The following is a 14,795-nucleotide window of genomic DNA, read 5'->3' on the forward strand; positions in this document are numbered from 1 at the left end:
CCCACAAATGATGAACCCACAGATGATGAAGGCCTGTGAAACAAGGCATGGCCAATATCTCCAAATCCCTCGCCTCCCAATACTCCTTTACCCTGATATAACGCGACCCGATAGAACACGAATTCGGATAGAACGTGGTAACGCAGTGCTCCGGGGTGGAGGTGGGGGGCAGGGCTGCGTACTCCGGCAGATCAAAGCAAGTTCAATATAACGCAGTTTCACCTATAACGCAGTAAGGCTTTTTGGCTCCCGAGGACAGTGTTATATCGAGGTAGAGGTGTATTTCTTTTGTGGTATTGAGCAGGTACATTCCCTCGCCCCTGCCCAAAGCGTACCTGAAGATTATTGTAGAGTTTTGTAGGTAGAAGTGGCTATATTGTTATAGTCAAAAGATTTCAAATTCCCACCTAAGGCTCAAAATATGTATAAGACAATGAATATTTAATGTAAGGAACCTTTCCTTTTCCAAGGCTGCACTCATCATGTTCCCAGAAAGGTAATGAGGAGGAAGAAAGGAAGATTGCAGGGTAAGTGCTATTCAGAGTTGTGTGGATTCTTTCCAGTTTGACGCAACATGGATTTATGATTTTATGTCCGAATCCGTTCATGTGCGTTTGCAGGCCATGGAGTTTAACAGGTTTGGGGTTCAAACAAACTTGGTTTTGTCCTAAGCTGAATCTCACTGCAAACCCGCAGGCAAGATTCAGTTTGGATGGGTTCATACTCTTTGCCTGGGTTAACTGTTTTACCAGAGCCAGAGGAGACGAGAGGCCATGTAGCAGGGCCGGCTCCAGGCACCATCCCAGCAAGCAGGTGCTTGGGGCGGCCAACGGAGAGGGGTGGCACGTCCGGGTCTTTGGCGGCAATTCAGCAGCAGGTCCCTCACTCCCTCTCCGAGCGAGGGACCCGCCGCCGAATTGCCGCCGAAGGCTGAAGCGGTGGCGGTAGAGCTGATCACAATCGCGGCTTTTTTTTTTTTTTTCCCTGCTTGGGGTGGCAAAAACCCTGGAGCCGGCCCTGCCATGTAGGAAAATATCAACATGATGTGCTGCAGGGGCCTTCTCCCACGGAGCACACTTGGAAAGCTCTGACAAACAGCTGCCTACAAATATTTGCAGAGAGAGAGAAACATTTTGTATATCTGGGTGTGTCACAAAGTTTAGCTCCACAAACAGAATTCACATGAACCACTGCAGGTTTGCAAAAGCAGATCACACTCAACCTTAGGCTGAATTTGAATGTGGTGGGAGTTCTGGTCAAATGTTCCACATCTTCTAGTGTCCTTTCTGATGGCAACTGATATGCTCTTTGCAAGACATGCACATATCTTCTTAACTGTCATGGAGGATAAGCACTGGAACAAATTATCCAGGGAGACTGTGGAATCTCCATCACTGGAGATTTTTAAGAACAGGTTAAACAAACACCTGTCAGGGATGGACTAGATAATGCTCAGTCCTGTGATGAATGCAGGGGACTGAGCTAGCTGATCTCTTGAGGTCTCTTCCACTCTTATATTTCTATGTCTCTGGGTACGTCTACACTACGGGATTATTCCGATTTTACATAAACCAGTTTTGTAAAACAGATTGTATAAAGTCGAGTGCACGTGGCCACACTAAGCACATTAATTCGGCGGTGTGCGTCCATGGTCCGAGGCTAGCATCGATTTCTGGAGCGTTGCACTGTGGGTAGCTATTCCATAGCTATCCCATAGTTCCCGCAGTCCCCCCCCCTGGAATTCTGGGTTGAGATCCCAGTGCCTGATGGGGCACAAATCATTGTCGTGGGTGGTTCTGGGTAAATGTCTCAGTCATTCCTTCCTCCGGGAAAGCAACGGCAGACAATCATTTCGCGCCCTTTTTCCCTGAATTGCCCTGGCAGACGCCATATCATGGCAACCATGGAGCCTGTTTTGCCTTTTGTCACTGTCACCGTATGTGTACTGGATGCCGCTGACAGAGGCGATACAGCAGCACTACACAGCAGCATTCATTTGCTTTTGCATGATAGCAGAGACGGTTATCGGTCATTCTGTACCGTCTGCTGCCATTGTAAATTGGCAATGAGATGACGGTTATCAGTCCTTCTGTACTGTACTGTCTGCTGCTGTCATGGGTGCCCCTGGCTGAGGTCGGCCGGGGGTGCAAAGACAAAAATGGGAATGACTCCCCGAGTCAATCCCTCCTTTATGGTATCTAAAAATAGAATCAGTCCTGCCTAGAATATGGGGCTAGTGTACTAGAGAACCAGTGTATCAGAGAACCAGACAGCACAGCTGCTTCGTGTCAGACCCCACAGAATTGATGAGCTGCATGCCATTCACGGGGGGTGCCCTGCAACAACCCCACCCGTTGCTTCCCTCCTTCCCCAACCTTCCTGGGCTACCGTGGCAGTGTCCCCCCATTTGTGTGCTGAAGTAATAAGGAATGCAGGAATAAGAAACAGTGACTTGTTAGTGAGATAAAATGAGGGGAAGGCAGCCTCCAGCTGCTATGATAGCCCAGGCAGGACATTAAGTGGTGTGGGGGAGAGGATCCCAGCATCCCGCTGCTATGAGAGTACTGGCAGTACAGAAGCTTTTCTTTACACATGAAAGGGAGGGGGCTGATGAAGCTCAGCCCCCAGTTGCTATGATGAGGACGGTTACCAGCCGTTCTGTACCATCTACTGGGAATAACCGGGAATCATTCCTATTTTTACCCAGGCGCCCCCAGCCAGCCTCACCTGAGGCCAGCCAGGAGCACTCACGGGCTGATGACAAGAACGGATACCAGTCCTTCTGTACTGTACTGTCTGCACTGGGGAGAGGGGAGAGGAAGTTGATGTTTAGCTCTCCAGCACCCCGTCTACCAGCAGCATGCAGTAGACATAGGGTGACATTGAAAAAAGGCGAGAAACGATTTTTTTCCCTTTTCTTTCGGGGGGGGGGGATGAAGGGTGTAAATTGACGACATACACCCTGAAACACCCAGGAAAATGTTTTTGACCCTTCAGGTACTTGGAGCCCAGCCAAGAATGCAAATGCTTTTCGGAGACTGCGGGGACTGTGGGATAGCTGGAGTCCTCAGTCCCCCCTCCCTCCCTCCATGAGCGTCCATTTGATTCTTTGGCTTTCCGTTACGCTTGTCACGCAGCACTGTGCTGAGTCCCTGCTGTGGCCTCTGGAGATTTTTTCAAGTGCTTTGTCATTTCGTCTTCTGTAACGGAGCTCTGATAGAAGAGATTTGTCTCCCCATACAGCGATCAGATCCAGTATCTCCCGTACGGTCCATGCTGGAGCTCTTTTTGGATTTGGGACTGCATCACCACCCGTGCTGATCAGAGCTCCACGCTGGGCAAACAGGAAATGAAATTCAAAAGTTCGCGGGGCTTTTCCTGTCTACCTGGCCAGTGCATCCGAGTTCAGATTGCTGTCCAGAGCAGTCACAATGGTGCACTGTGGGATACCGCCTGGAGGCCAATACCGTCGATTTGCAGCCACACTAACCCTAATCTGATATGGTAATACCGATTTCAGCGCTACTCCTCTCGTTGGGGAGGAGTACAGAAACTGGTTTAAAGAGCCCTTTATATTTATATAAAGGGCCTCGTTGTGTGGACGGGTGCAAGGTTAAATCGGTTTAACACTGCTAAAATCGGTTTAAACTTGTAGTGTAGACCAGGCCTCTGTGTAGGAGACAGAACTGTTGTCAGAGATCATTGCTAAAGTGCAGCCTAGAAAGGATGCTTTAGCTAACTTGGCTTATTCAAGGGCTTGCTGATGACGTGAGGTACCTAGTAACCAGCAAGTGTCTCCTAGCGACATATTCTCCTCCTTAGCAACTGCTCAGCTTCTCCTAGCAACTGCAGTCCTTTTGGTCCCTAAACTGTTGCCCCCTCCCACAGGGGGTTCTGCAGCACTGCCTGCATGGCAACTCGATCCGATTAACAGGAAATAGGATTTGCAGCTAATCTGCAGACATCAAAAGCGAGAGGCAGAATCAAAAATCTTGGTCTCGAAGTAGTTCCAGACCATTTAAAAACATATTTGTAAATAAAATGCATTCAGGATTATTATGAATATTATGGAGCTGGATTTAAAAATGGGATTATGTATTAGATCCGCAAATGCAATTTAATACAAGTAGGTGAATTTTTAAATCGTTTTTCTCTTGTAGGAAATGGTTGAACCGACCACAACCTTTATAGATGGTTACGTTGGGCTACAGATACATTAGAAAGCTTATTTGCTTAGCGGAGTGGTTTTGTTTTGGTTTCACTTGGTGCAAACATTGGAGTTTTATTATCTAGTAAACTACTGCTTCTGTAATACTATACTGTGCCTTTTAGTTAAAAACTGAAACACCTAGAGTTTCACCTGGAAACTGAAAATTCACTATTGTTCAATGTTTAAATTCTACATTTTTTGCTTCTGATTTTATCAAAACCTGTTTTTCAGAAACTGCTGCACTGTAATTTATTGAGCTTTGATGCAAGTGAAATCCTTTATTGCTGGCTATTAGCAAAATGTATGTTTCAGTTTTGATTGCAATTGTTCTTTCAGTGTGTTTGGATTTTTACTGGAAAAGAGAGAGGCTGAGTGTGTTTCTGGGATAAGATCAAAAGATTTGAGATGGGATTTTGAACAGCTTTTATTAATCAAAATGAAAACAAAAATCCTGTGAAGTAACAACTAGCTGCAGATGAAAGAGTCATCCTTTTTATTATACATCCTCATTGTTAAGGACCTACCTATTTTTTTGATAATGTGGGCATTGCAATTTTCACGTATTTAGCTATTTTCTTATTTATTTTCTTAATGATCCCCATTTTCTATCCCAACCCCGCCCCCCCAAACAAAAAACAAATGAAACAAAACACCACTACCACAACCAACAAATTGATTTTGGGGTGATTTTTGATTACAGCTATTGGAGCATTAAGAGAAGATGATCACCAACCACAGCAACCTGAAGATTTTTTTTTCAGTTAAGCTTATTAGTCACATTAAACTGATAACATTAATCTTGTGGGCCCAATTTGTCAAATATGGATGGCAGGCTAGGATGTGCGGATTTAGTTTTTGGACACTAGAGTTGGCGGTTAGGAACTGAAAATGAACACTATGCGTTACAGTGACAATTTAGATGTGGCAATGGGTGGTTTAGATGGTGTATACAGGTGCTCCTGTTGGAAAATCGGGCTCTCTGCTGTTATTTGAGGGCTCTCACTTAAGTTAGAAATGTAGTGAGCGCAGCAAGATGAGTTTGTTTTCCTACCAATGAGCTGTATGTTTTATAGGATTTTCACTTGGTCTCCCACTTAATATTGTTTCCAACATTATAAGAACGTCTCTTCTCACACACTAGTTAAAACTTTCACCTCATACATGACAGTTCGCTGATATTTGTCTATTTTTAGTTAAAGGCTGCAGGTTAGTGCCATGAAAAAGGTGCTTTTGTCAAAAATTTGGAATAATCAACATCTGTTTTCTTTAGAGCGGGTCTTTGCAAATGGCTAAATGGACCATGGCCTCTTATAATAACAACAGTTAGTAAGACTCTCTCCCTTCAGCTCCCTCTGGTATAGTTGTGTGTTCTCATTCATCTGCAAATGGGCTTGAGTAGATGGCCTATGAAGCAATGGTCTTGCAACCTGACACTCAAGAGACCTTTTCATTAGAGACATTTCCATTCCCCTGATGTCTCTTGTCCATAACATGCCCAGGCTCGGAAATGGCTGGAAGAAATCCTGTTCTTATTGCGCTGCCTTTCATCTGCGTTCTGTAGATCCCTGCCTCACGCTCCTTGCGTTGCTTACAGTGGTGAGCTGGATGAGGGCGCCTTTGCAGCCGCTGGCCCGGGTTTTGAGCAGCTAGAAGAAGAGCAGGGGGCTGCTCCCAAAGACCCTTTGCTACAGGTACAAGCATGCTTCTAAGTCTTGCAGTTCGGGTGTTCAGGTTGCTAACCACCCTCTCCAGAAACAAGTACTTGCAAGTTTAAGGATGATCCCTGTGGAGACATAATGCTTTGGTTTCTGCTCAGGGAGCTTCTGAGTGGGGCAGACTCCGGCAGTTCTTTTCTGCAGGCCTCGAGAGAAGTAGCTGAAGCAGCTGAGCCATTATTGCAGAAATTGTCTGTTAGAGCTACTGGCTCTGCTCCTCCTCCATCTTTGTTCCAACCCCCCCTGCTCCCCCAGCCACTCCCTCTTTGTCCAGGGAGAGGTAGCTGTGCCCTGAGATGTGCAAAGGGTGCAAACCCCTTGCAAGCTCTTCCTGCCCCTTTTCTGTGGAGCGGAGCCCATACCAATTCCACGGTGTTCAGGACCTTTGTCAGCTGGCTTTGCCTCTGGGTACATACTTAGGGTTTGCTTTTGGAACAACAGAAGAAATATAAATACACGGTCATGGGGCAAGGAGCAGTGATAGTGCTGACCCACTCCCCTGCGGTCTTGAACTTGCTTTGGTAAAGAAAATCTAGAAAGCCCTAGAAGTTGAGTGAGTTTCAATTGCTTTAGATAGAGCAGCTCAGCGGTAAAGTTAGAAAGCTGGACTCAGAAGACCCAGAGGAAAGTGAGTAGATGAAATACCATCGTAAAGCTGGGGATTCAGGATTGTGACATATTTAGGTGCTTTAGTAATGGATGCTAACAGATGGCAGCTAGACACTAGGAAAATAAAAAGTTTGAAAACTACAAATATGGGAGAGAGAGAGAGAGAGAGAGACTGCCTGGGTGCTGAATATAGCTCAATAGTCAGAGTGTTTCCCCTTATAAAACACTAGAGGCTGTACACACTGCCCCACTAAAAAAAAAGTGCATTATTCAGGGGGCTGGAACAATTAGTACAGAGAGGGAGCTGAGAGCCACTGAACCAAACTGTAAACCCTGGATGTGATGGAAACCACTTCAAGCCAGGGGTGAGGCAGCCCCCCCCAACACCTATTGCATCAGTAAAGGGCAGAGTTTTATGCACAGTGCTGTGTTGTGGATGCGATAGAATGGCCAATGTACACTGTATGAGTGAGTGGGTGAGATTCTGTGGCCTGCATTGTGCAGGAAGTCAGATTAGATGATCATAATGGTCCCTTCGGACCTTATAGTCTATAAGTCTATGAGTATGCTCATCACATTGTATTAGTATTTCCAGTGTGGCCCTATAGTGTTATACAGTATTTAAAAAAATAATTGAAAAGGAAAAAATAATTGTCACACCCTCCAAGAAGCGTCTTTGCTCTAAAATGAATGAACCGTATGAAAGGAGCTTACAGCTGATATGTTGATCATACAGACCACCTCTGTCTTTTTCCTCCCAGATACAGGGGAACTTGTTAACCCATTTTAGAAATATTAACTCTCAGTTTGCTACTAAACCTGCATTGAACTCCAACCCTTGCGTATAGAGGATTGGTTTCCTGTTTCGCTTTTTGTAATGGAATGGGATGTTTTTCTTTAGAACTGTCTGTTTGTTTTGTGAAGGTGGAAGAGGAGAAAGCTGGAGCTGCCCGAACTGATGCTGAAGGTACAGTATATAATGCAGAATGGCGTGGAATTATTATAACCACAAAGTGGCAATGAGATGTCTGGTGAGAAAAAAACGACGTATAGACTCACCCTTTTGAATTCTTATGCAATAGAAACAAACACATAATTCTTCTGTGCGAGGGGCCTGCTTTCTGCGGCCTTTTACTAGTTGCAGGTATCCTATGGGAGCAATATGGCAGTGATGTTGTTGTCAGTTATGCCCAGATATAAGAGGCTAGTAGTTTCACAGCACTTAATCTTGCTGATTAAGCAAACCTTGCTGTGAAATAAGAATTTCTCCTTCAGCTGAAGCAGACATGGAGGGGGAAAAAGTCTTTTTCTCAGCTACCTTGTTTTATCTGAAAAATAACTGTCTACATAAAATGCATTTTAATTTAACATCTTAGGAGGTGATGTTTTGGTAACAAAAATTAGAGTGGGACTTGATTTGTAAGACTATCAGAGACTCACTGGGCCAAGGTAATTCCTGGCATCACTCCGCTGAGTTCAGTGGAGTTACCCGAGGGATGATTTGCCCCATTGCTCTATTACTTTTTTGAGAGTTTTTTTTTTAAACTGCCAAGCATGTGTTCTTGCAGCTACATTGGCTAGAACATTACAATTTCAGCAGCAACTGCAGGGCATGTCTTTTCTGTGACTGAAGTTCACAAGCCCCTAGGTACTGCTTACGTTCACATAAGCCTTCTTGCGTTAAGAGCTTAAAAAGGTTCATCGGCATCTGCGTTTAAGTGTAATTTCCCGCAAGGACAGTCTCAAAATAATTCTCCTAAACCTTCCTTCAACACAAAAGCAACAGCAAGCTGAAGCCAAACCAGTCGCAATTAGCCAGGAAATGAATGATGGGCTAGATTCTCTGCTCCACTTAGTCCCCTTTGCATTGCTCTGGCAGCACATATGGGAGAGAATTTGGCCTTGTCCCCTCTGCTAGGGATTCAACAGCATGGGGGGCATCTCCACTGGGAACAGAGCTGGAATAGCGCCTGCAGCGACCCTGGCACGGGGGTTGTATCAGGGACAGGCTGAGACAGGAAGCAGGCATGACTAACATGTACTGTGCTCTTACTCTCCTGGCAGACAGTCCTTTGAGCGCTGTTGCCAGAGGATGCAGGTTAGAGCAGCCCCCATGCTGCTCTATCCTGCCCTGGGGCTGGGCAGAAAATCCGTGATCTGTAACCAGTTCTGTGATGCCGCCAGTCCTGTGGGAACGCAGCGCAGCAGAGAATAGGGCTCTACATCTGTAGTGATTTAAATTTTCTTTTAATATGAAATACCGTGTGGATAATTCTTAGAGTCTGGTGCCTAGTTTAATCATTGCCCATTATTCCCCGACACTCTTTTGCCTGGTGGGAGAGCAGAGGAGCATTGCGTTGGCAGATGGTTGTGGATGATCTCTGCACGTTGCATGAAAAGACCACAGAACAGAAAAGTGATCTCAGCGTTACGGTTTGGGCTGCGATGGTACTCAGGTACACAACACTGGATTCCAGCAGAAGACAAATAGAATGATGCGAGTCACAGCCCAACCTCACAGGAAACATTTTGTGTCCAAGACCAGGGATGGAGCCCTCTCTCTCCAGCATTTTACTGCCAGTGCAACAAGAACATGGAGAGACAAAAGAGTTTATATTCCAAACAAAGTTTTCAAAAATGTCCATTAATTCCAGGTGCCTCTGTTTTGGGGTGTCCGCTTTGAAGCACCTAGGGTGTGATTTTCAAAGTGCTGAGTACCCTCTTCTGCTGCTGTAGCCAATGGTAGCAGCAGGCCCCAGGGAGTCTCAAGGTGGGCTTTCAAAAATAGAGGCACCTAGAATGTATAGACATTTTTGAACATTTGACCCTTAATGCTTCTTTTAATCTTTGGGTCCCTACTTATCTGTGAGACAGATTCATTTCAGCTGGATGGGAATAGGGATCAGGAATGCCTGCCCTTCAGACTGACGCAATTCATATTCCACTAGCACTCGTGCTTTGGAAACTGCTTGTTTCGCATTCTGGGCAACTGATGAATGAGAGACATTAGATCTGGAAAGGCCTTCAAGTGAAAACAGGGGGCTTTGGGCAGGCAGGGGAAGTGAAGCAGCGGAAAGGGACACATGCCCTTTCCCTTCTGGAGAACGTTGCCTGGCTCAGACAGGAGATGTCTTTGGTGCTGACAGTCTAGTTCCTCAGCGGACATTTGCCGTTGCAATTTTGTCATGACTCTCAGTCTCTGTTTAGGTGAGACTCAGTAGTGAAATAACGCTGGGTGCTGAAAATCAGGACGGAGGCCCCTTAGTAAAGTTGTGTGTAACCCACACACCTCCTGGGTGTGGTGTTCTGTCCCAGCTAGTGGCACTGGGACCACTTAGAGAGAGGGAAATTAATGAGTCTGCTGTACAGCCTTAGCTAAGACCCCTACGGCTTTCAGCTCATGCAGTAGCCACTCATGCATTTAGCTCCTGAGGTCCCAGGTTCAATCCCGCCTGCCAGTGTTACATGTGTAAGGGAAGTCTGTATGGTGCTTGCCAGCTCTGTTCCTGACTCTAAGCTATTGGCTTTCGCCCTTGTGAGCATCAAAACAAAAATCACCACCAAGGTTGTATTTCTCTTTTAAAGAAACAGCTCATGTGGATCTAAAACAAGACCGTCTCGCCTGATTCTATGTTTCTTGTTGCAGCTTCAGACGCCCTGTCCTTTGCTTGAAGCGCCTAGGCTCCTAGCACCATGTCCAAGCAAACCAGAGACGTTGAGTTAGATCGCCTGGTGCATGACCAGCCGCTTGACTGCAGGAGCTCCTCCCCTTCCTTCCAAGGCACAGTAGAGCAGCTACCCAATGTTCCCAGCTACCGATTCTCCACCGCCTCCCGCATCCCAGTCCTCAGCTCCAAAAAGCATAAGTCTGGTGTGGTGAACCCCAGTTTTTTGAATGAGGAATGGTCCCCTTCTCATCCTTTCGGTAGTATAGAGGATGGCTTTTCGGATGTGCTAGCATGGCTTTGGGCATGGGCTTTTATCTGTGTGTCTCCTTTCGGGTGCTCTTGTTTATAAAAAAAACATGTTCCCTATTGTAACATAGTGACACACGTTATTTCTATAATGGAATCATTTTGTGTTAATATCACTGAATTATAATTACAGTATTGTCACGTTCACCCAACAAAGAACATTAAAAAATGTCTGGGTTGCAAAAAAAAAACCCCACAACAACAACAACAAAAACCCCTCACAACAAAAAAACCACCACTCCCCTTGTCACTGCTCAAAATTCTCAAAAGCAAACCCCCAGTTAAAGGATGAAATCTCCAATACACAGACACTTTCTGCCGTTAACACACCCACATACATGCTCAGCGAGAACAAAGGAATGGGAAGGGGAGACTTGTTATAAGCAGTTTAGTCCATAAGCATTAATCTTGCTTTTGTGGGTCTCTTTCACAAGGAAAGCGCCAGGTTCTGCCATTCTTAAATCAAACATTAGCATCCTTCACAAATAGCCCCACAGAAACGAACGGAACTCCTTTTGGCACAAGTGATAGAACATCATTAAAATTCACCACTCTGCATGAGTACGGGTGGCAGAACCTGCCTCTTAATGGCCTTTTAAGGCTCAGTAGCGTGTGTTGTGTGACGTTTCTTGTGTTTTGCTTGCCTTGTCGCTTCTAGCAGAATATTTTCTCTGGTAAACAATGCAGAGGTTTGTTTGTGCATGTGACTCTTTCTCCTGTGCTGTTGGGGTGACAGTCATCTCTGGGCAGAAAGCCCCACACTGAACATAAGTGATGCAAGGCCCTCTACACACGAGGCTGAATTTTCACCTTTTGTAAATAAAAGTTGCAAGGACTTGCTGGCTGGGATTTCAGATATCATCATGAGGGTAGGGTTGCCCCCTCTGAAACACACACACGCAAATGGCCACTGGCCATTCCCCAAACAACAGAAAGGGTCTTAACATGACTGATGAGCCTTGGGTCAGTCCCTCTTCCAGGAGTGCTCGAGGGAATCCCAAGCTCCCCCATCCCACTGATGAGACTCAGTCCCCAGTGCTGAGAAGAGCCACCATGGTTTCGGCAGGTGAGGGCCAGGCATGCAGAGTGGGACCCAGGTGCTGGCTGTGCTCCTAACTGTAATGTGCATGGCTGGTTGTTCTGAGATTCCTGCCAGATTGATTCGAGAACCTTCAAATTATTATTTAAATAATGTCTTATTTGGGGTAAAAACAGGCAGTCATGCAATTTGAAATCTACAGTATGAATCGGAACTCTAACAATGTAATTCTGATGTAACACACCTTAGAAAACTTCACGGGTGTGTGTACGTAGCAGTTGAGGGACTTGACTTATGGATACTGTGACAAAGTTCCTCCTCTACTTTGGTGGGTCCTGCGCTTATTGGTGGATTTTGCTAGCCTCAGAGATCTTCCTGTGTTGGATCAGGAGTTGGGAGATTTTGAGGGGAACCCGGGTCCGCCCTCTACCCTGGGTTCCAGCCCAGGGCCCTGTGGACTGCAGCTGTCTAGAGTGCCTCCTGGTACAGTTGTGCGACAGCTACAACTCCCTGGCTACTTCCCCATGGCCTCCTCCCAACACCTTCTTTGTCCTCACCACAGGACCTTCCTCCTGATGTCTGTTAATGCTTGTACCCCTCAGTCCTCCAGCAGCACATCCTCTCACTCTCAGCTCCTTACACACACCTCACTAACTGGAGTGAGAGCCTTTTTATACCAGGTGTCCTGATTAGCCTTAATTAATTCTAGTAACTACCCAATTGGCTACAGGTGTCCTAATTAGCCTGCCCGCCTTAATTAGTTCTAGAAAGTTCCTGAGTGTTCTGGAATAGTCCCTGTTATCTTACCCAGGGAAAAGGGACCTGCTTAACCTGGAGCTAATGTATCTACCTTCGATCACTCTCTTGTAGCCATCTGGCCTGACCCTGTCACAATACCTAGCTGGCAGCTTTTGATGTCGATAATCTGAGTCACTTCACCGTATTTTTCCTCATAATGTGGAATGAGTGACTACAATCTGTTCAGGATATTTAAAAGACAACATCATTCTCAAGCTATGAGAGCACAAGAGCAGCATCTCGATCAACTCATGTTGTGATGCTTAATGGGCCAGATCTTCAGCTGATGTAGGTGACTGACGTCAATGAAGATACGCTGATTCATATCAACTGAGCATCTGGCCTGGTTCCCTCCCTTTCAGGATGGACCTTAACTTTGAATTTTGTGATTTTGTTAGTTTCTTTTCCAAGCTGAATGGTACTACATGTGCTTTCAAGATACATAAATACATAAGGCCTGGAGACAGCTTAGATTGACATCCGTGGCAACAGGTTGACTAATTTTGACGTTGAGCAAAAACTCTGGTCCCAAGTGATTCTAGAGAGATTTTTGCCCCTTAATGTATTTTGCCCCTTTTCCTTTTCTGATTCCTTTTGTGTTTTTTCTCTCCAAGAGCCATCGTCCAGTAGATATCCCACTGTAAATGTCAAGGATGTCGACGCCCAAAGCAGCTCTGCAGGGGTGCAGACACACGACCCCCATCTGCCCCCGCTTTCCCGGAATAATTCCCACACTCTCATGGTACCAGGCGCACCTGTGGCTCCGAAGAGGTATGGGTCTGGAAAATGTCTTAAATGCTTTGTGTTCTGCTGGACTTTAACGCTAGGGAACATCACACCCTGACAAGCAGCCCATTAACCGTTACCTAGGGTTGTCTTTAAACCATTCTCTTCAAGTCTGCCCACAAGTGTGCCACCTGTTGTTCCACACTTGGGAGATTTCAGGTGTCTATAGATACCAAGACAAAAATCTTTGTTAAGGAGAAGTTAAGAAAGTTTCAGTGTAGCAGCCAGTTTTCCAGGTACCATTTGACGCTAAGCTGGAGTGTCTCCGTATACAAACTTCATATGAGCTAGACTGAAATTAGAGCACTTACCTGAGAAGAGCAAAGGTCAGTAAGTGACAAAGTAGCTCACAGCATCAGAGAGGCAAGTGGTAGGAAATAGATTAGCAAACCAGTGTTCAGCGGTGCACCACTGTGAAACTATGTGCCAAAAAAGGGATGATGGTAGGCTGAGAAAGTTGAGGTAGTTTTGGTACCTAGTTTGAAAGGTGCCAACTTAATTCTGCGTGTTGAGTACTCAAATCTTTGCTGTGTGTCTGAAGCTTTAACTTCACCAGAACAAGGATTTTTGGAGATGAATTTCCTTAGATTATTTTTTAAGAATGGTTGCAATGTTTTCTGTTCCTGCAAACCCTAGCAGGTCCACAAGTTGGAACAACCAAACCAGTAGACCTTAGGAGGTCTGGGAAAATGCCCCCTTAGTCTGCTGGTCACTGAGTCTCCTGCTAACCACTGTCATCACCCACTATCTTGTGTGGGGGAGTCCTGATGCTGTTGGTCTCATATGGTCTGCAAAATGGGCGCTCCAGTCCTGAGAATCTCTGAAGGTCCTCAGGATCAGGGATTCTCTCCTGTAGTGATTAGGAGATATGCCCGAGGGGGTCCCTCCTGTCAACTTGCTAGTGTGGGAAGGACTGAGGCTGTCCTCCAAAGGGCCACAGGGAAGGGGGGGAATGTGGGTGGAAGAAGGATTGGAGGTCAGCAGAACTGCTGGTGGTCCTGGGGCACGAGGAACCCTTCCCTGTTCTCCTGCTGCATAAGCTTGTTTTTTGTATTTGAGACTGGAGCTGGGCAAAGAATAGAAAAAACGATTTGGGAAAGTGTCAGGGTCTGACGTGATTCAGTCTGACCCTGTTCAGATCTTTTTTGTCTGCTTTTCCGTGAACGTCGTGTCTGGGTTCCCTCTGCACAAATGCGCGTGGGGCATACAAATAGGGATATGTGCCTGCGCACAGGGGAACAAATGTACTCCTGAGTGTTTGGACTGCGAGGACTCACCCAGCCTGTCCCTGGATCCATGTGTTTGGAAGTGAGAGTGTTCAGAGGTAGGGAGAGACAATGGGCGTGTTTTGAATCCCTGCTTGTCTACATGGGGAAATTTATCTCACTTTGGAAGTGGTTTAGGCTAACCCAGAAAAAGGCACTCTCATTCCAGAGTAAGGGTGTCCACCTGGGGAGTTATAGCAGTATAATTATACCAGTATAGTTATGCCAGTAAAATTTCCCCTTGTAGACAAGCCCTAAATAACTACAACATCAACATGAGTAATAGCGAGAAGCAGAAGAGAGGGAAATCCTTTGCCTGGATTTACTTTGAACATGTTCCAGCCTCAGAACATACAGCAACACGCTGACACAATGGACGGATCTTGAGGAGGGTGGAAT

General features: G+C 45.9%; 1 protein-coding gene across 1 annotated transcript in view; it reads left to right on the forward strand.

Moving 5' to 3' along the window:
* The first annotated feature begins 12,753 nt into the window (after nt 1-12,753).
* The window catches only part of LOC120384656 (cyclic nucleotide-gated cation channel beta-1-like), a 43,123-nt gene continuing 41,081 nt past the window's right edge, over nt 12,754-14,795 (forward strand). Inside the window, exon 1 of the mRNA XM_039503637.1 lies at nt 12,754-13,116. Within this exon, the coding sequence (XP_039359571.1) occupies nt 13,085-13,116 (32 nt within the window). The 5' untranslated portion in view covers nt 12,754-13,084. The remainder of the gene's footprint in view (nt 13,117-14,795) is intronic.

The sequence above is a fragment of the Mauremys reevesii genome, linkage group 16 (assembly GCF_016161935.1).
Source record: "Mauremys reevesii isolate NIE-2019 linkage group 16, ASM1616193v1, whole genome shotgun sequence".
In the NCBI taxonomy this organism is placed as follows: Eukaryota; Metazoa; Chordata; order Testudines; family Geoemydidae; genus Mauremys; species Mauremys reevesii.